The sequence below is a fragment of the Rhinopithecus roxellana genome, chromosome 9 (genome assembly GCF_007565055.1).
Source record: "Rhinopithecus roxellana isolate Shanxi Qingling chromosome 9, ASM756505v1, whole genome shotgun sequence".
Taxonomy (NCBI): Eukaryota; Metazoa; Chordata; class Mammalia; order Primates; family Cercopithecidae; genus Rhinopithecus; species Rhinopithecus roxellana.
Window position 1 is genome coordinate 63,765,211 of NC_044557.1, and position 20,817 is coordinate 63,786,027.

The following is a 20,817-nucleotide window of genomic DNA, read 5'->3' on the forward strand; positions in this document are numbered from 1 at the left end:
AGTAGGGGGCCAGGTGCAGTGGCTCATGCCTATAATCCCAACACTTCAGGAGACCGAGGCAGGAGGATCACTTGGGGCCAGGAGTTTGAGACCAGCCTGGGCAACATAGCGAGAACCCCTGTCTCTACAGAAAAAAATTTTTTTTTAAATCACCAAGCATGGTGGTGCACACCTCTATTCCCAACTACTCAGGATGCTAAGGTGGGAGGATCACTTGAGCCCAGGAGCTGGAGGCTGCAGTGAGCTGTGATCACACCACAGCATTCCAGCCTGGTTGACAGAGTGAAACCTGTCTCTATTTTTAAGAAAAATGCAACAAATATTTTGTCACCTTATAATTAATTTACTTAGTAAAATTGTCATAATTGTAAAAAATATTTGTTACATATAATCATTCAAATAAAGATAACTGAGTAGATAGAAAAGCACAAGTTATATTAAAATGCTTCTTGTTTGTAATTGTCATAGAAGATATTGTACTAAGTAGAAACCAGTATCCAGGCCTCAAATGGTTTTCTTAGACCTAACATATGTATGATGGGGCTGTGCACAGAGACTCATGCCTATAATCCCAGGACTTTGGGAGACCAAGACAGGCAGATTGCTTGAGCCCAGGAGTCTGAGACCAGCATGGGCAACATGGCAAAAATCTGTCACTATGAAAAATACAAAACTTAGCTGGACATGGTGGCAAATACCTGTAATCCCAGCTACTCGGGAGGCTGAGGTGGGAGGATCAACCCAGCCCAGGGAGGCGGAGGTTGCAGTGAGCCATGATCGTGTCACTTCACTCCATCCTGGGTAACAGAGTGAGACCCTGTCTCAAAAAATAAATATGATAATGTCTTGCTTACTGAAGTGCTCTAACACAGATTCAAATGGCAAAACAGTGAGTCTCTTAGTATATGTCACCTAGACCTTCCACACCACCCCACCTCACCCTACTAGTGAAGTGAAGAAATGAAAAAGAACCAAATGATGACATTGATCAGGACTGGCTGGGTTATTCTGTGGTAACAGCTGGAAAAAAAAAAAATCCCCTTGGCCATCAATCATTTATCATTTTTTTTCCCCACACACAGAACAAATCTTCTCCCCAAGGTTGGAAGCAGTCACTCCATCACACTTGAAGTCCAGCACTTCTGAGCGATGCTCAGTCTGGATGTGACACCTTTTGATCTGGAAACCTGTGGACTTACCTGTTCCCCATTTCCCTGCCATTTTATAGGAGAGGGTAACAGTAATAACCCTTCCACTGTGGAAGGGGGAAGAATGATAGACATATAGCAGTCTCCTGCCTATGGCAATTCTGAATGTTTTCTGGGTACATATTGTGGGGTCTATACTCTGGAAGCAAGAAATCAGCTTTCACTGAGTACTGTTTCTAATCTTTTTTTTTTTTTTTTTTTTTTTTGAGACGGAGTCTCGCTCTGTTGCCCAGGCTGGAGTACAGTGGCGTGATCTCGGCTCACTGCAAGCTCCGCCTCCTGGGTTCACGCCATTCTCCTGCCTCAGGGTCTCAAAGTGGGGAGTAGCTGGGACTACAGGCGCCCACCACCATGCCTGGCTAATTTTTTTGTCTTTTTTAGTAGAGACAGGGTTTCACTGTGTTAGCCAGTATGGTCTCGATCTCCTGACCTCGTGATCCACCCGCCTCAGCCTCCTAAAGTGCTGAGATTACAGGCGTTAGCCACCGCGCCCGGCCCTGTTTCTAATCTTGAAGGAGCTCTTATTATCCTTCAAGTTCCTGGCTCCACCCTCTGGGAGATCTTCCTTGGCCACTTGAAGTTTGTATTGCATCTCAAATAATTACAGTCTTTTTTAGTCCAGGTTCGTAAGTGTATAGGGCAGTGGTAATTTCTCAACTTAGTAGACTTCTTACCTATTTGGTTCCAGAAAATTCCCTGTGCCAGGAACCATATCCACGGTCCATAAGACACATTTCTTTGCTTACTTGCTTCCTTCCTCTCTAGATTTAAGAGAGCTTCTACAGCAAAGTTATACCCTTGATCTGCATTTTTTTCCAAGTCAATATAACAGTTAAGAAGTTTCAACAGTGTGTTGCCTATAGTCAGTCTTAAGGCTAAGTGTTAATCTGCCTTTGTGTTCAGAGGCTTTCTAATTTTAGACCTTGCTGTTTGAGGCTTTATCTTAGTCTGTTCAGGCTGCTATATCAAAATACCTCAGAATGGTAGTTTATAAACAACAGAAACGTATTGTCACAGTTCTGGAGTCTCTAGCAAGTCCAACATCAAGGTACTGGCAGATTCGGTATCTGGTGAGGACTCACTTCCTGGTTCATGGATGACCATCTTTTCACTGTAACCTCACATGATGGAAGCGATGAGGGGTTTCTCAGGTTTTTTTTTTTTTTTTTTTTTTTGAGAGGGAATTTCATTCTTGTTGCCCAGTCTGGATAGAGTGCAATGGCCCGGTCTCAGCTCACTGCAACCTCCGCCTCCTGAGTTCAAGAAATTCTCCTGCCTCAGCCTCCCGAGTAACTGGGATTTCAGGCACCCGCCACCACACCCAGCTAATTTTTGTATTTTTAGGAGAGATAAAGTTTTACCATGTGTTGGTCAGGCTGATCCTGAACTCCTGATCTCAGGCAATCCACCCGCCTCAGCCTCCCAAAGTGCTGAGATTACAGGCATGAGCCACTGTCCCTGGCCTCAGGCTTCTTTAATAAGGACACTAATCACATTTCAAAGGCCCTGCCTTCTAATATCATCACACTGGGGGACTAGAATTTCAGCGTATGAATTTTGGGGGAACACATTCAGACCATAGTAGGTTTAAAAGTATTTCTAACTTTGCAAGGTTCTGAATTTCTGGAATCTCTCTATTATCTTCCATTTTTATATGCAACCTGGCCAATTCTTTCCTGAGCTCATCTCTTTATAAAACAAAATGTAGTGTTCCAGACACAGGCAACAGCAGCCAACATACCACCACTGATGTTTGGTTTTCAGACCTCATCTTCTAGAGCTACAGATTTATTAAGTTTATGATCTACCTCCCAAGTCATCTCAAGCAACAGTTTTACTGAATATCTTACCACTTCAAAATATATATGCCCATTTTTATAGCTTTAAATATCAATTTCTACTGTCTGACCATTAAGCCAGGGTCTCATATTGTAGGATTTTGTTAGAACACTACTTCTATCACCAATATCTACATTAGTAATATAAGCTCAGTTATGCTGCCTATCATAAACCTAGAACTTCTTGTTCATGCTAAATGCCTAGTGTGTGTCTTCAGGGGGTTTTGTTCTACATGGTCACTCAGGGACCCAGGTTGATGGGAAGTTCATCATCTCGTATTTACCCCCTTGTAACTAGCCACCCCAAAACCTACTGGCTTAAAAGAAGAGTGATTAACAACTTCTCATGATTCTGAGGAAGTGGCCAAGTGACTTTTCTGCAGGATAAGCCTGAGATTAGTCATGCATTTGCATTCACTTGGAGAGTTGGCTGAGGTATGGGTTCAGCTGGGAAGTCTGGGTGTTGCTCTCACCATGTTGTCTGTCCTCCTTATGGAGGCTAGCCCAGGGTGGCAAGTGGGAAAACCCCAATAAGCAAGCTGTATCAAGCTTCTTACTTGCTGATGTCATGTTAGCTGAAGAAAGTCACATAGCCACGCCCAATGTCAGTATGGGAAGGTACTACACAAGGGCATGGATACTGGGATATACAAATTCATTGTGCAACCGTCTTCCACAGCTATCTAGAGCAGGAGTCAACAAATATTTTTTTAAGGTCTGGATTGTAAATATTTTAGGTTTTGCAGGCCTTATGTTTTCCCAGCTTCTCATTAGGATGGAGAGATATGTAAGTAAATGAGCATGTTCCAATAAAGCCTGTTTCACAGTAGCAGGCAGTGGACCAGATTTGGCCCACCACTGAGCTGTGGAATATAAAGCCTTTATTTATTCTCTAGAAGGAATACATGTCAATTCTGCCTTTAGCCCATTGGCCAAAACTAGTCACAAGACCATATCTAACTGCAGGGGTGACGGGGAGTATAATCCTGCTCTATTCCCAGAAGGAGAGAAGAGCTAGACATGGGTGGACACTGGAAGTCAATACAGCAGAAGCCACATTGAGAAGATGTATGTTCAGATCATCAGCCTTATCTTTATTGAGTACCCAGCACTGGTTGTAAGTACTGAAGAAAACACACAAAACCAGTGCCCTCATGGAGCTTACACAGAGTCCATGATGGTGAATACACTGAGAGGGAGAAGCATTTTATACACCTCTGCTCTGGAATTGTTAGTTGTTGTCTCATTGTTTGTGTACTTGGCTTTTTCACCAATTGGGCTGTGAGCAATGCAAGGGTAGGACTGCATCTTCTGTGCCTGATGCAGTGACTAATTCTTTGTAGGCACTCTTTAAGTGCTTATCAAGTAATTGATTGTTCAAACCATTAGACCAAGATAAGGATTTACTTTGGATTGTGGGGAACCTGGATATAGATGCCTAATTCCTGCATCACTCAGGTACCTAACTCTCGAACCCCTAGAGCTGCCATTATACAAAAGGCTACAAGGTGTGAGTTGTTTCTCTAAATGTGAAAAGACAAGGATAGACTAAAGTCTGTGTCTCTTCCACTCATAGCAGTGAGTGGAAGGGACAACAAGCAAAAATTTCCCTCGAGAGTCTAGGTTTTTCGCCAGAAGTAATGTGAAAGTTCAGGTTAATTTGCTTGCCTTCAGAAGGCCCTTGGGGTGTTTAACAGAAACCATCACCTTACCTTAGGTTTATTATTCTAGAAAGTGTAAGTATCCTCATTTCATAATGCCTGAAGATCACTTCGAGACAGAGCAGAGCAGTAAATGTTTCTCTCTTCGCATCCCCTCCCTCTCTCCTCTAAGGGGTCCTGAAGTTGTGTTCGGTGACTTAGGAAAAGGAATATGAGATGGGAGCACGGGACTTGAAAAGGTTTCTACTGAGTGGATAATTTCATATCATTCAACCTAGTAAAGAAAAGCAATTGATTTACCTTATGTATCATACCAAGGGATGGGGTTTATAAATAGGAATATTTCTTAAAGAATATCTCTTTTGTTTTAGATTCATGAGCCGAGCCATTTTTAAGCCATTAATTATGTTTTAGTCTCAAATTTTATTGTAAGTTTAATTTTTACCTTGGAACAAATAGGGCAAATTCGGAATACAAGTCTTTTGAAAAAGATATTTTTGCAAAACAGTCCATTTGGGAAACGTGTTCATAGAGAATACAGATAGAAAAAATGGACTCCATTTCTGCTGTCAAGAGGTTTACAATCTAATAATGGGGTCAGGCACATAAACAAGTAACTGTAGTACAGACAATGATATTTTTGGTCAAATAGAAATATAGTTAAAATTGTTTTAGAATGTAGAAGTAGGTGTCAATCCAGAAGGGAATAGAAAAACTAAAGATGGCTTTATGGAATAAGCTATCCTTTAAGCTGTATGCACAAAGACATACAGGCTTTTGAAAGGACTTGTATGGGGAAAAGTATATTCTAGGCATAGTGAGTAGTGAGTGGCAGACAAGGGCTTCAGCTGAAGCAGAGGCTGTAGAATGAAAAAGAAGACAGCAGTGGAAGAACCAGGCAGAGCTGGAGGGGCTGGGCTGCAGCAAGGAGCAGAGGCAGAAGGCAGAGATGACATCCAGGTAACCTACATGCTGAAGATGGTCAGAAATTCTGAATTTCTGAAGTCCATGAGAAAGCCATTGCATGAGAAAGAAGGCCGGCGACCTTGAAGTTGCTTCCAAATGTGACTCTGTGGCTTTCTCCTGTGGTTCTGTGTACACTCTGGTGCTTCTTCATGTGATCAAAATTAGAATATATTCATTGTTGGTCAAGCAAGAGCCTACCTTTGTTCCGTCATCCAGGAATTTTCAGTCTGTCTGCTTTTATTTGCTGCCCTAATAATAACAAAGAGCCCAGACTTGGACTAAATTGATACTGCAAATCATCAGAACCAGCCTTCCCAAGCATAAGGAGTTTTTTGCCCCTACCCTCAGGTAATCCTGGCTGTGAACATGATGTTCTTGGAGTTGTTTTTTAAATAGCCTTGTTCTGTTTTCAAATATTTACCCATTTAAGCAACTCGTTATTTAATACTGAAAGGGTATTTGTTCTGCTGTCTGGCACCTGGATCCTGAGGTAGAGCTTTTTTTCTAGGTCTTAGTCCATCTTTCCATGTTAGAAAAATTAATTTTTTACTCTGAACAAATTAACTTATATCTACCATTCTTGTTACAAGTTATGCAAAAGACCCTGGAGGGATTGTGATATGTTTTTAGGTGAGTTTTGAGGTATGTTTTTGTGTCCCTAGTCCAGAAGGACATCCCCATAGTAGTAAGTTAACACCCAAGAGCCTGAAAGTTGTTTGCACATTGCACTTCAAGTCCTGAGTTTTAGGGTTTTTTTCTACAGCGATTCATATGCACACATATAGCAGGCCCCATGTCTGGACTCCAGCCCACACAGAGTTATCTGCCAATTCCAAAACAGCAGAGAATGAAGACACTCATGCCCCATCATCCATCATTTTTTTCTATGAACCTTACAGCTGAAGATTGAAAAATCTGGTTTTGATCTTTTGGGTTTTTTTTTTTTTTTTCATTTCAAGTCAACTGAATAGCCCATACACATGGATATAAAGAAATATAACCAGGAATTGTTTGTGGTATTGAATCAGAACTGGAGACATCTGAAGTCAAGCCACTTCAGTAGTGTTTCTTATTTCTTTTTAATCAGATTTTGAATATTCTTTCTGCAGGTTGTGTTCCTGACTGGCTTTGGCTATGTGTATGTGGACACTGTACATCAGTGTGGCACAGTCTTCATCACTGTGGCCCCGGAAGGAAAAGCAGGACCTATTTTAACTAACAGCAATAGGTAGGTTTAATTATTTTCCCAGTAACAACATAATAAGTGTTCCTGTTATAAAGTTGTAAACTTACTATTTATCTTTGTCATCTCTATATATGTATTAAAGCTTTTTGTTAATTATCGCATAATCCATAAAAAATATGGTTATTAGCAATAAATCATACCTTCAATAGGTAGCAATAAACCATCTTTCCTAGATACCACTTCCACTCCTTCTGTGGTAGGTTTAACAAACTGATTTACAAACTATGCATCTTGGAATCATACCACTATTATTAGCATGAAATGCACATTAATACCTCTGTATCTGCATGACAGTGTAGTAATTAATAAAACTTAGCAATTAGAGCTACATCAAATATAAATACGCCTCTTAGAGTCATATTTTCCACCCCCCTCTTTGACCTGAATGTTGCCATCAGGTTTTAAAAACTTGAAATAGACAAAGAGTTAATATCCTTAATTTAAAAGAATTCACATAATTCAATAGGAATAAAGATAGCCTTACAGAAACAAAAATAGAGGCAATAGGCATAAACAGAAAATTCTAAGAAGAGGAAATATAAGTAATCAAAGAAATGCTAATTTATCAAATCAATAATGATGTCGTATCATATCCAGTCCTGGTGAAAGTGTAAATTGGTACTATTTCGTGGAAAGCACTTTAGTAATACATGTTAAGAGCTTTAAAATTATTTTGGCTTAGAAATTCCACTTTTAAGTGTGTTAAGAGTTTAAGAGTTAAGGAAGTAGAGAAGTGGGCAAAGATATACACAGAGAGATGTACACAGTGAGAGATATCACACAGTTACAATGGCAAAGTATTCAAAGTAAAAATGCCCATCCATAGGGAAATAGATGTACTATAATTGTACTATAAATGTTACAACTGCAAAAAGTAGATCTCAAAGAATTTTAATGGAATGGAAAATGCATGTTATATAATCTAAAATAAAACAAGTAGAATATAATATTGAATATATATGATCCTGAAGTTATGTGTTATCTGTACATACATACACACATAAGTACATATGTATAAATACTCACACAGAAAACATTCCTAGAAATCAGACTGAAAAGAAAACAATCAAAATTGGTAACAGATATGGGGTTAATGAATTATTTAATATTTAATTATTATTTGATTTCTATATTTTGATTTCTTATAATAGCATTTATTTTATGATCAGAAAAGATAATTTAATATTAAAATATAAATACCACCAACTTCCATACATTTGTTTAAATCTTTCTTTTAAAAAGTTCATTGCAACCGGGTGTGGTGGCTCACACCTGTAATCCCAGCACTTTGGGAGGCCGAGGTGGGCAGATCACCTGAGGTCAGGAGTTTGAGATCACCATGAGATGGCCAACATGGTGAAACCCTGTCTGTACTAAAAGTACAAAAATTAGCCAGCCTTGGTGGTAGGTGCCTGTAATCCCAGCTATTCAAGAGGCTGAGGCAGGAGAATCACTTGAACCCGGGAGGCGGAGGTTGCAGTGAGCCAAGATCACACCACTGTACTCCGGCCTGGGCGACAGAGCGAAACTCCATCTCGGGGGGACGGAAAAAAAGTTTATTGCTTCTCATATATGGTTAAGAACTCATTAATTTGGATTCTGCTAATTTGAATTTATAATATTTCAAACAATGTTGGATAGGATGTTTTCTTTGCCCAAAAGTGTTCATAAAAAATTAATAGCATAATAAAATTGGAGATGAACTTTTAACTAGTATAGTACAAAATTTCAGGTTTATTCAACACTTTCAGAAACATGTTATTTAGGGCATAAATGTTAATGACAATAGAAGCAACCTTTCATGAGAAAAGTACAGGTATTTCTTGGAACTTCCTTAATTCATTCAACAAATGTTTTTCAAGGGCTTACTGGATGCCTACCACAGGATGAGGATACATCCATAAATAAAAAGGCCCAATCCTTGCCCTGGAGAGGATCACTTTCTCCTCATAGGCATGGAATTGGGCAGGGTGGCGGGGGGTGTAGAGAGTAAACATAAAAAGAAAGGAAATGTTATGGTGCAGTAGAAGGTCAGCATTCTACAGGGATGAAAACAGAGCTCAGTAAGAGGCGCTGGGAGTGCCAGGGCCAAGGGATTGGGAGAGTGTAGTTTTAAACAAATCAAATTGGTGTTGGTAAGCTGCATTGAGAAGCTGATATTTGGGCGGAGACTAGAAAGCAGTAAGGGGTTAGTAATGTGACTATCTGAAGGAAGAGCTTCCCAGGCAGAGGGCACAGCCAGTTCAAAAGCCTCCAACAACGTGCCTGGCATTGAGGAGGAACAGGGAAGAGGCTGTCGTGGGCCCAGTGGAGGGCGTGGAAGTAGAAGTAGCAGTGCATGAGGTCCAGGAGGTAAGAGCTAGAAGGACGGAGACCTCATGGGCCATTGAAGGGCTTAGCTTTAATTATAAGCGAAATGAGGAACTCATTGGAGCATTTTGAACATAGAAGTGACACACTGTGACTTAAATTTCTAGAAGATCATTGGCCGCTTTGTTAAAGTAGACTTTAGAGAAACAAGGGCACAGGCAAGCAGGGAGACTAGTTAGGAGATGATTACAGTTGCTCATATTAGAGACACTGATGGCTTAGACTACAGTGGTGTCAGTGGAAGTGTCAGAAACAGTCAGATTCTGGATCTACTTCTAAGGAAAAGTCAATGAGATTTTCCTAATACATTGAATGGCTAAAAATAGAGGCATCAAGGATGACACCCAAATTTTTGGTCTGAGCAACTGGTAGGATATGGTTGCCATTAACTAAGATGAGAGAGACTATCTGCAAGTTTAGGAGGAAAGATCAAGAGATTGGTTATAGACATGATAAGCTGAGATGTCATTTAGACATCTAAATGACCGTGTGGATAGGTAGTTAGATACACAAGATTGGAGTTCAGCGGGGAGCTCCAGGCTAAGTGTATACTTTGGAAGTCATCAACATATAGATGGTATTTTAGGTCATGAGACTGGATGAGATCCCCAAGGAAGTCAGTGAAGATGGGGGTGAGAAGAGGACCAAGGGCTGAGCCTTAGGCACTTTAAGAGGTCAGGGAGAGGAGGAGGATCTCCATAGGTAACTGAGGACGAGTGGTCAGAGAGGTAGAAGGGCTGAGAGAAGACAGGAAAGAAAGTATTTCCAGGAGGAGGGAGTTGTCAGCTTGTTAGTATGTCGAGTAAGCAAAAACCTGAAAGTCCATCATTTGATTTAGCCAAATGGAAGTCACTGATGACCGTGACAGGAGTTGTTTTATTAGGCTGGGGATGGGGGCACAAAAGGCTGCTTGGAGCCAGCCTTAGAGAGCAGGGAAGGAGAGGAGTTGGAGACAATGTGTATAGAACACACTTCAGAGTTTCTATATAGAGAGGATCAGAAAAATGAGTGGTAGCTAAGGGAGAGAGTGGAGTCATGAGGGATTTTTTGAGCTGAGAGATGACAGCATGTTTACAAGCTGCTAGTAATGAAGAAAAAGATGATGGAGGAAAGGGGTGTGAGTTGCTGGAGGGATGTCTTTGAGTAGGTGAGAGCAGAGTGATTTAATGCACTTTGGAGGGGTTCACCTGAGACAGAAGCAAGGGTGGTTCCACCCCAGAAATGGAGATGGAGAAGACCTGAGCATGGACTCAGGTATGGTTGGTGGGCAGTTGTGGCAGGAATTCCTGCTAACTTTTCTTCTGCTCACGTGACTTTTTCAATTTAGGGAGTCTCAGTTACTTTATTCTCTCTTTCTGTCTTATGATCATCATGATAGAGAATTAATACACAAAGACCAGAGGGATTTTGGAGTAAAAATCTGGTGTTGATAAGGGAAACATACGGAAACATGACAAGAGCTTATAATAGTCCCATTGGGAACATTTCCCAATACTGTTGGAGTGTGACAGGCTCCGTCCAGACACAATGTCCTGAAAGTTGAGTTCTTATTTGTTTCATGAGAGTCTGATACCCCATCAGGAGGTATTTAATAGGTACTGTCATTAAAAAAGAAAGCAGAGAGAAAGAAAAGGTGAGGGGGGAGACTAATGTTCTTGTCCCTTTCTCCTCTAGAGCCCAGGAGAAGATTGTTACATTCAAAATGTTTATCACTCAGTTGAGTCTGGCAGTGTTTGATGACCTCACCCACCACAAAGCATCACCTGAGCTTCTGAGACTCACACTGGACAATGTTTTTCTCTGCATGGCCCCGGGAGCTGGTCCCCTCCCTGGGGAAGAACCTGCGGCTGCGTTGTTTGAACTTTACTGTGTGGAGATCTGCTGTGGGGACCTGCAGCTAGACAACCAGCTTTATAACAAGTCCAATTTCCACTTTGCTGTCTTAGTCTGCCAGGGAGAAAAAGCAGAACCCATTCAGTGTTCTAAAATGCAGAGTCTCCTCATATCTAACAAAGAGCTGGAAGAATACAAGGAAAACTGTTTTATCAAACTTCGCATCACCTTAAATGAAGGCAAGAGCATCCTCTGTGATATTAACGAGTTCAGCTTTGAATTAAAACCTGCTCGGTTGTATGTGGAAGACACATTTGTATACTACATCAAGACTTTGTTTGACACTTACCTTCCTAACAGCAGGTTGGCTGGTCACTCCACGCACCTCTCTGGGGGTAAACAGATGTTGCCCGTGCAGGTCACACAGCACGCCAGGGCCTTGGTGAATCCTGTGAAGTTACGGAAACTGGTGATCCAGCCAGTGAATTTGCTCGTCAGCATCCATGCTTCCCTCAAGCTGTACATAGCCTCAGACCACACTCCTCTCTCCTTCTCGGTGTTTGAAAGGGGACCCATCTTCACCACTGCGAGGCAGCTTGTGCACGCCCTGGCAATGCACTATGCCGCCGGGGCCCTTTTCAGAGCAGGTAAGAACACAAGCTGAGGGTCTGTGATGAGCTAGAGCCTGGGCAGAAATGACACACTTGGGAGTAGCACCTCATTTCAAGACCTAAAGAAGCAGTTGGCGAGAGGTAACACACCTGAGCTTTACAGTCACACACAACTGGATCTAAATCTAGAGTCTGCCACTGTTAGCTGTAAGACTTTGGGCAAGTTATTGAACCTTCTTCCTGAGTCTCCATTTCCTCATCGATAAAATGGCTTTGAAGATTTCTGAGAGGATCAGATGAAAGTATGTGAGGTATCCAGCATTTTGCTTGCCACTTAATTAACATTCAAGCAGTAGTAGCTGTTCTGTAAGTCAGAATTTTAGTTCAGTTTAGCAAACACTTTTTTTTAGCACCTTGCAGGCACAGAGCCCTTTCTTAGCAGCCTAGAGCAACCAGGAAAACTAGCCCAGGTCTTCAGTCCCTGGGCCTAAAAGAAGTCCAGTTCTTGTTTATTAGTTTTCTTCATTGCTATTCACGAATAGCAGTAGGTGAGAAATTCAGAGGATTTGTGTGCTCGTAAGATGCACATTGAGCCCTCTATCTATCCAGTGCGGTACTGCCTGTCTAGACAGCTGGCAAAGGGAAGGCTGTGAGTGTGTCAGCCTCTCCATAGACCTGAGCTCAAAGAGAAGGAATGGCCCTTCCACTCTCTGGGGCCAGGCAAGTGGCCTCTTGCAGGCTGAGGGCTGCTGTTTCTCAGGGACTCAGTGGGAAAGGTAAGGATTCCTTCAGTCTGGCTGGAAAAGTCTGCAGGGGCTGGCTTGAACATGCATACAAAATTTTGTAGAGGGACTACTGTGTCCTAGAGACTGGTGGGTAGTGGGCGCAGTGGCTCATACCTGTAATCCCAGCACTTTGGGAGGCTGAGGTGGGAGGATCACTGGAGCACGGGAGTTCAAGACCAGCTTGGCCAACTGGTGAAACCTCATCTCTACCAAAAATTAAAGTTAAAAAATTACCCAGGTGTGGTGTCGTACACCTGTAGTCCCAGCTACTATGGAGGCTGAGGTGGGAGGATTGCTCGAGCCAGGACTTTGAGGCTACAGTGAGCTATGATCACATCACTGCACTCCAGCCTGGGTGACAGAGCGAGACCTTGTCCCAAAAAATAAAGATTGAGTGGTGGGAACCATGTGGTCTTCAGGGTACATTATGGTAATCAGCATCACAGTGTGTGTTCCTGAGCCAAGTTCACTCTAAAGCAGTTTTAGTTTGATCATTGGGCTCCCAGAAATTCAAGCAAAGAATAGCATCCAGAGTTAGCCTTGTCAGCCCTTTCCAGTAAAAAACATGGAAATCTTACTTTCTGAAAGTAACAGAGGAGAAGAGGAGAGAGCCTTTGTTGTATCCTCTTTGTAAAGCTGTACTTTGTGAATGCATTCCCATATCAGATTAAGATTGTAGCAGTAAACGACCTGTGTTATTGCCATATTGGTCAGATTACATTTTCTCCGTAATGAAATTCATAGGCTTAGGGTTATCTAGACTCTTTTATAAAAGATAACAACAAGATCAGGGAGAGGGTCCTGCCAGACCTGTTGTCGTGATAGCTTGCACAACAATGAAGAAAACATTTCCTTCTTGCTAAAAACTTATTTAAAAATAAGCAGTTCACATTTCAAATTTAACAGATGGATGTATTTATAAACAATTCCAGAAACTTTCCCTTCAGGCAGTTTTTGCTTTTTCACATAAGAAGCAGGCACGTAGGTTACTGAGCTCCAATCTGAGGCCTGGCAGGGATGAAGGCTCCCATTCAGTCTCTGCACAACGCAGCAGTGCAGTAAGCAGCAGGGAAACTCTACTTGTGGCACCAAGTAACGGGCCGTGCAGCCGTGTGCTAAAAACGAGCTCTTTCTTTTGGTTTATATTTTTAATAAGCTTTCACAAGAACATTCTATTTGAATTTTATATAATTCACCTAAAAATCCTCTAAGCTGCCATTCCAATCTCACTGTATACCAACATAAGGGATTCTAATATAGAGGGTCAAGTTTTCAGAGCCTGTTGGAAAGTCTGTTACTAAAAATCTAGGGACAATCTGAAGATCATCTGGAAGAAAGCAGTGATTGCAGGAGTAGGAAATGGGAAGATGCTGGAGGCTCCAGACTCCCAGGTTATCCTTGTCGAGGGAAGGGAGAGAGCTGGCTGTGGGTGGGCAACGCCCACCCACATCTCACTTGGGTCAGAGTACCCCTGCCTGTCATGGAAAACACCCTTACCTCATTTCTAGGGAAGTTGTGGTATCAACTTGAAGAGATTTTAAAAATAAACAGGCCAGGCGCAGTGGCTCATGCCTGTAATCCCAGCACTTTGGGAGGCTGAGGTGGACAAATTGCCTGTGCTCAGGAGTTCGAGACCAGCTTGGGCAACACGGTGAAACCCCGTCTCTACCAAAATACAAAAAATTAGCCGGGCATGGGGGCATGCGCCTGTAGTCCCAGCTACTTGGGAGGCTGAGGCAGGTGAATTGCTTGAACCCGGGTGGTGGAGGTTGCAGTGAGCCAAGATCGCACCACTGCACTCCAACCTGGGCAACAGAGCAAGACTCCATTTCCAAAAACATAAAAAATATTAAAAAATTAAACAACTAAAAAAGGTAGGGGTAGGAGAGGCAGAATGAAAATAAATAGTAATTGGAAATCAGTAACTGACCCTGTCTGAAGGAATGCATGTGGTCTTTATCCTGAGGCCCCTCTCTAACCCAAAGGTTTAGTTTGATACAAGCCAGGCAGACTCCCTTCTTCAACACAATTTTCAAATGACCGAGCAAAAGATAGATTTGCTATTGGAGGACAATAAAGGAGTACCTTTGGATCTGTCTGCCCTTTCCTGTCCAGCTCAGATGCCACTGAGATGTAGCTCTGGCCTACACATAGCCCTTCTATCAGGCAGTGGCTTCAGGCTTCAAGGATTCCAACCCCACCACAGGGGAGGACCTGCCACTGGCAGGAGGAGGCCAAGGCAGATTCCCACTCCCTCTCTGCACCCGTGGCACCAAACTGAACAGGCCTGTCATGGGGGACACTGCTTGGCCATAGCTACTCTCTTTTCTTTTATACATGGACTCATTGGAGAGATGGGGAAATAAGATGTTTCTAGACCAACCTTTTGCCGTTAGGTACACCCTTACAGCCATTCAGGGCTAAAGGGAATCTGCTGTTTCTTTACCTCCAGAGAAGGCCCTCCATGGAGGAATATTCCACAGCCTCCTTAGCTCCCTTGCCTACTCTTTGCAGCCTGAGCTCACAGAAGGAAGAGGTGGGTGGGCTTCGGAATTAGGAAAACCTGGGTTGGAAACCCAGCCCACAGGTGGATCATCCAGGGGACTGTGAGCAGTTGGCTTAGTCTCCAAGCCTCAGTCTCCCCCTTTTCCTGCCTGTGAGGCCATGGAAGCAGTACCACCATGTTGCATTCACCTCTGCCTCCTGTGCCTGGTCCATTCCCTGACCCAGGCAGCAGCTCAGTCACCAGCTAACCTGCACTGATTTGAAGGGAGAGAATACTTTTCTTGCAGTTACTGTGAGAATTAAATGTGTTGAATGCCTGGCATCCATAGGGCCTCTCATTTGTAATCTTTATCTTCCAGAAATTATTCCCTCCTTTGCCCTAAGCCCTAGTGTTATCCGAATGTTCCAGAGAAGGGAGGAGGGCTCAAAATTTAAGAACGTCCCTCTCTTCATGGGCTAGGCATGGGATTCTTCGGGACCTTGGCTGTTGTACCCTCACCTTCCCGATCCCCTCAGATCACTGAGCTGAGGATCTCTGTCACAGGACTGCCCTCCTCTTCAGAGCCTGCTGGTGAAGGAGGGATGGCTCCCACCCAGTCCTGTCCCCACAGCCTTCCCATTGCCAGGCTCTGAGCACCAAGCTGGGGAGGTTGGTGGCTTCCCAGAGAAAGCTGTCTTTTCAGACTCCTCCTCTCCTGGCCCTCACTTGCCCCTCCAATTTTTGGGGCCTACATCCCCAAATCCCCACCCCAGGGAGCCAAGGTAAGGGCAGCGCCTGCGGGACTCCACACATAGCCACGTTCCCATGGGGCAGCAGCGGCTGCGTGGCAGACCAGCCCAAGCTTCAGGAGGAAAGCAGATCCAAAGCTGCCCTCCTGGGACATGCACAGGTGAACACTCCCTTCTCACTAACCTCATCAGAATGTCCCTGTCACAGAGTTCAAGACCAGCCTGGCCTACATGGTGAATCCCCATCTCTACTAAAAATACAAAAATAAATAAATAAATAAAGCCAGGCGTGGTGGCATGTGCCTGTAATCCCAGCTACTTGGGAGGCTGAGGCAGGAGAATCGCTTGAACCCAGGAGTCAGAGGTTGCAGTGAGCCGAGACCACACCACTGCACTCCAGCCTGGGTGAAAGAGTGAGACTCGATCTCAAAAAAAAAAAAAAAAAAACACAGTCCTTGTTGCCAGGGTTTACATAACCGGAGCTGGGATTGAAGGGTCCAAGACATTTGTCTGGCTCTAGCTCTGCTCCAAAGGGAAGCACTCAACTCAGTAGGATTGGGAAAGATTAAAAACAACCCCTCCATTCTTGTCAGAAGTTTGCATCCCCTTTGCAACACAACATTGAGCATCTGGCCACCCCCGACCAGGCATCTCCTCCTATCCTGGTGCCTCCTCTGTCCCGGGGAGGCTTTAGAGGGAACCTCCCGCCTGCAAACACCTGCAGCCCAAGAAGGAGCCCTTCCTCAGGTGGTGGCAGAGTGCGTCCGCAGCACATGGACCCCTGTTAGCAGGAATATGGGAGGCTCGGGCAAGGCAGTTATATTAAAGCCATTTGTGGGGCCATCAGGGGATCACTTTGATTTATAAAGTATGAAAGCTTGCCATTTATGAATTCACAGGGAATGACTTATTTCCCTTATTTTCTTCCAAAGAAATGGATTACTTTCCCAATTCTAGTGTGAAAAAATGAATTGCAGGGGAAATGGGTCACTTTTTCACAAATGTTGAAAGTTCTGCATTTGAGGTTTCAATCACTCCTTCCCTCTGGTCCATTGCAGGCTGGGTAGTTGGGTCTCTGGAGATTCTTGGCAGCCCTGCAAGCCTGGTGAGAAGCATCGGGAACGGCGTCGCCGACTTCTTCAGGCTTCCGTACGAGGGGCTGACCCGGGGCCCCGGAGCCTTCGTGAGTGGCGTCTCCAGAGGGACCACATCGTTTGTAAAGCACATCTCCAAAGGTAGTGGTTTCCGTTCCTTGCATAATGCCTTTACTCCTTCCCTGTCTGTTTTTTTTTTTTTTAAGAATGTGCATTCAGATTGCCTCTGGCTTTGGCCTGTTAGCTTGCAGTGAGTTTGGATTTGTAACAAAGCTCATATATAATGTCTTATGTTTTGAACAGATCAGTACTTGCCTGTGGTGTGTGAAAATGTTTCAGAAACTTCAGAATTTTAAGCCTCCCATTGGGAAAACAAGGATTGGCTCAACTGTTATTCCATGTGATAAACACAGAAATATTAAAGGTGTTCAGGATTTCTGCTAAACATCAGAAACCCTATACTGTGTTGCCTCCATATTTTTTTAAATGTAGATACAGTTGTCATAACTTTCTGAAGGATATGGATACATTCTGACATGGAAGCAGATTTCGGGGTGAAACAGCCAACTTTTCTCTAGCACGCCACGTAAACAGTGCCATCTTGCGGCCCAGACAGGTCATCGGGCACGGAGGCCAAAGTGGTTCCCACAAGGACAGTGTTTTAGTTTTATCTGTGTGTGTTTGCTTGATGTTATTTTGGTCAGCTTGGCAGAGACTTGGGAACTAACAAGGGCCATCTGAGTCCCCTTTTCTTCTCAGTGGGAGGCAAGGAAAACAGGGCAAAGGGCTTCTTCCCGTAAAAGGCATCTGACCATAGGCCATAGGACAGGTTGTGGAAGTCTCTGTAAGGCACAAAAGAAGACTTGATCCTGAAATAGGAGAATCCGTGATCCATAGAGGGGGTGAGGGACTATGGGTGGGAGGGCTGGCAAGAGAACAGCCAGAGTCATAAAAACAAATTCCACGGACAATGAAAAGGACACTCCCCCAGGCCTCAAATCATCTGGGAGGCCTGGGGGCTGAGCTGCAGAAATCCACCCCAGGAGTCACTGGCAGACTGCTCACTCTTGACACTGGAATCTCTGTGGTTCTGTTGTTTTTATGTTAAAATAAGACAACCAACACCTGCTAAATTGAACCTCAGCGGTATTTTCAGCCTACTGACTCACTGAATGTTTTTTACACTTGTTCTCTTATTCTCTTAGCAAAATCTGTTTGGTTTGTTGGCATCCCTATGTGTGTGCACGCACGCCGATATTTTTCTCTTCAGATTACTGGTAAAGATGCAGCTGCAAAAACGACATTGAGCATTTCTTCCTGAAACTGGACCTGCAATAACAGATGAGCTAGTTTGTTAGCGTCCAGATCTGTACATGAAAGTCGCTCAGTTTTGCTCACTGAAATGTGTGCAGACCTGTTAGAGGAATTGTGGCTGTTGTGACCAAATGCTAAAACAGCCTTTCTTAGGAAAACCAGACAGATTCACGGCTCTCACATGATTTACTCCTTTTATTCCCCTCACTGTTTTTTCAGTTAATATCCTGAATATCAAAATTGCACGTATTCTCCATGGCACAATAATTACATCCTCAGAATGGCAAATGATAAGGTTTAGTATCTCCCCCTTTGTTATTACTGAAGTTATAGGGAGGGAATAAAATTTATTCCTAAAGTTGAAATATTTTATCATCTTTCTAAAACTTAGCAACGTAACTTTACCCTTTAAAATCAGAGCGGGCAGATTTTAACCTTCAAAATTGGGCCTCAATGAAGGCATCAATACTGTTTTAACCAAACCTTGACAAATTCAATTATAGTGAAGGATAGTTTCATGTGAAACTCTAGGCTGCTCTCTGGCACCTGTGATTCTTACCCTTTGAAGAGTGTCATCACCCCTGTGGGCAAGTGTTCCTCTTTACCTCATCTTCTTTTTAATTTTATTGTGTCTTATTTGAGATAAGATCTCACTCTGCCACCCAGGCTGGAGTGCAGTGGTGCAACTGCAGCTCACTGCAGCCTTGACGTCCTGGGCTCAGGCAATCCTCCCAACTCAGCCTCCTGAGTAGCTGAGACTACAGGTGTGCACTACCACACCCAGCTAATTTTTTAACTTTTCATAGAGACAGGGTTTTGCCATGTTGCCCAGGCTGGTCTCGAACTGCTAGGCTCAAGCAATCCTCCTGTCTTGGCCTCCCACAGTGCTGGGATTACAGGCGTGAGCCACCACCCCAATTGTTTACCTCTTAAGACTCTTTCTTCAAATTCCCTGAGAGGAAGCCACCATCACTTGCCCCGGGCATGTCCAGGAGGGCCCACAAGTGCGCCCGCTGCCTCTGAAACTACTGCCTTGGGGTCCCTCATGTATGTGACAAGGAAGCTAACCCCATGCTCTTGTTCCCTCAGGTACCCTCACATCCATCACCAACCTGGCCACAAGCCTGGCCCGGAACATGGACCGGCTCTCACTGGATGAGGAGCACTACAACCGACAGGAGGAGTGGCGGCGGCAGCTCCCCGAGAGCCTGGGCGAGGGGCTTCGACAGGGCCTGTCCCGGCTGGGCATCAGCCTGCTTGGTAAGGGGCTGCGGGGCCTCCCACCTGTCTGCAATCCAGCAGACTGAGGTGCAGGGTCTCCCAGGACTGGGCAACCTCGCCTTCTGCCTGGGGATGACCGGGAAATGCTCAGAGAAGCTAAGGCACTTGCTCTGAGTTCTGCAGTGCGTCCCGCTGAGGGCTCACCTGCACAGCAGCACATGCAGCACCTGTGTTTTCTTTGTGTATGAAATGTATCTTGGGCCTCACTAAAGTTCTTAAAAGAAATCCTAATTTGATAGGACCCGCTCTAAGCATAGTGGTGTCTGCACGAGGACAGCAGCATCCAGCTGTTTGCTTTCTGAAGAATATGATAGGCAACCCTTCCGAAGCACTGGCTCCCTCACTCCCACACATGCTGAGCCGCTTCTTTTGTTTGAGAAGCACTAGAGCAACATGCAAATGTCATGTAAACTTCAGTGAGGAGCCCACTTTGTCCTTTTACTTTTTTGAGATCAGCCTGACTCAGAGCAATTATTGTTTGTAGAGCAGCCAGATGGTATAGAGGTGAAGATTGCTATGCATATTTCAAAATATTACAAATGTTTGAAAATAAGTTGCTTTAAAAAAATCTATAAAAAGGAAGCTTCAGAGCTAAAAGCTTGCAGGGCAAGATTTTCAAGGATTTTTTTGTTTATTTGTTTGCAAAGGAATTTAAAACTGTATTGTTTGGCAATGTGCCTGTCCTGCATCTGAGGAAGTGTGCGCCTCCCAGAGATCAAAGTCACCCAAAGCAGTGCAGAGCAAAGGGTAGAAAAGATGAGTTTGAAAGGACTTGCCCTCTCTCTGATCTTCAGTTCTCTACATAACTCCTCGATTGGCAACTGCAGCCAGCTGAGGCTCTGGGAGGAAGTGGTAAAATGGCACAAGTTCAGGTTAAGTTGCTAGAAATTATACAGGTAAAAACATTCAGTGGTGTGGGGCACGTCATTTGTGGAAACTGGGAAGCTGGTGACCTGTGATAAACAAGCTGGGTAAAGGAGCAACCTTCTTGCTTAACTCAGTAACCCAAAGGTGATGGTGACTCCTTTGGGGAAGGCGGTGTGGCAGGGGACCCTGCCCTCAGAAGCCCCAGACCTCAGGCTAGGGTGTCAAAGTCCTTTCTTTGTGACCTCAGAGAAGTTCTTTTCTGAACCTGAGTTTTTCTTTTGTATATTGGGCCTGGTGATACCATTGTTAGAAGTAACAGTGGTAGTTATATGGCAGCCACCATGCTCATGTTTGGTAAACAGCACCTATCATTATCATAGTATGGTAGCAAATGAACTATAAGAGTTGCCTGGTTTCCAAGAGTGTCTCCGCAAAAAGAAACATCTGAGCAATGGCAGGAATATTTTCACTTAATCTAATGGATTAAGTGGCTGTAACCAGAGGAAGTG

At 43.8% G+C, this 20,817-nt stretch overlaps 1 protein-coding gene across 8 annotated transcripts in view; it reads left to right on the forward strand.

The window, feature by feature from the left end:
- VPS13B (vacuolar protein sorting 13 homolog B) overlaps positions 1-20,817 on the forward strand; it is a 904,863-nt gene that overhangs the window by 869,991 nt on the left and 14,055 nt on the right. For all 8 annotated transcript variants that reach the window (XM_010385612.2, XM_030937293.1, XM_010385613.2 and 5 more), the window contains 4 exons: positions 6,783-6,901; positions 10,964-11,769; positions 16,811-16,987; positions 19,250-19,420. In XM_010385612.2, coding sequence (XP_010383914.1) covers positions 6,783-6,901; positions 10,964-11,769; positions 16,811-16,987; positions 19,250-19,420 — 1,273 coding nt within the window. The remainder of the gene's footprint in view (positions 1-6,782; positions 6,902-10,963; positions 11,770-16,810; positions 16,988-19,249; positions 19,421-20,817) is intronic.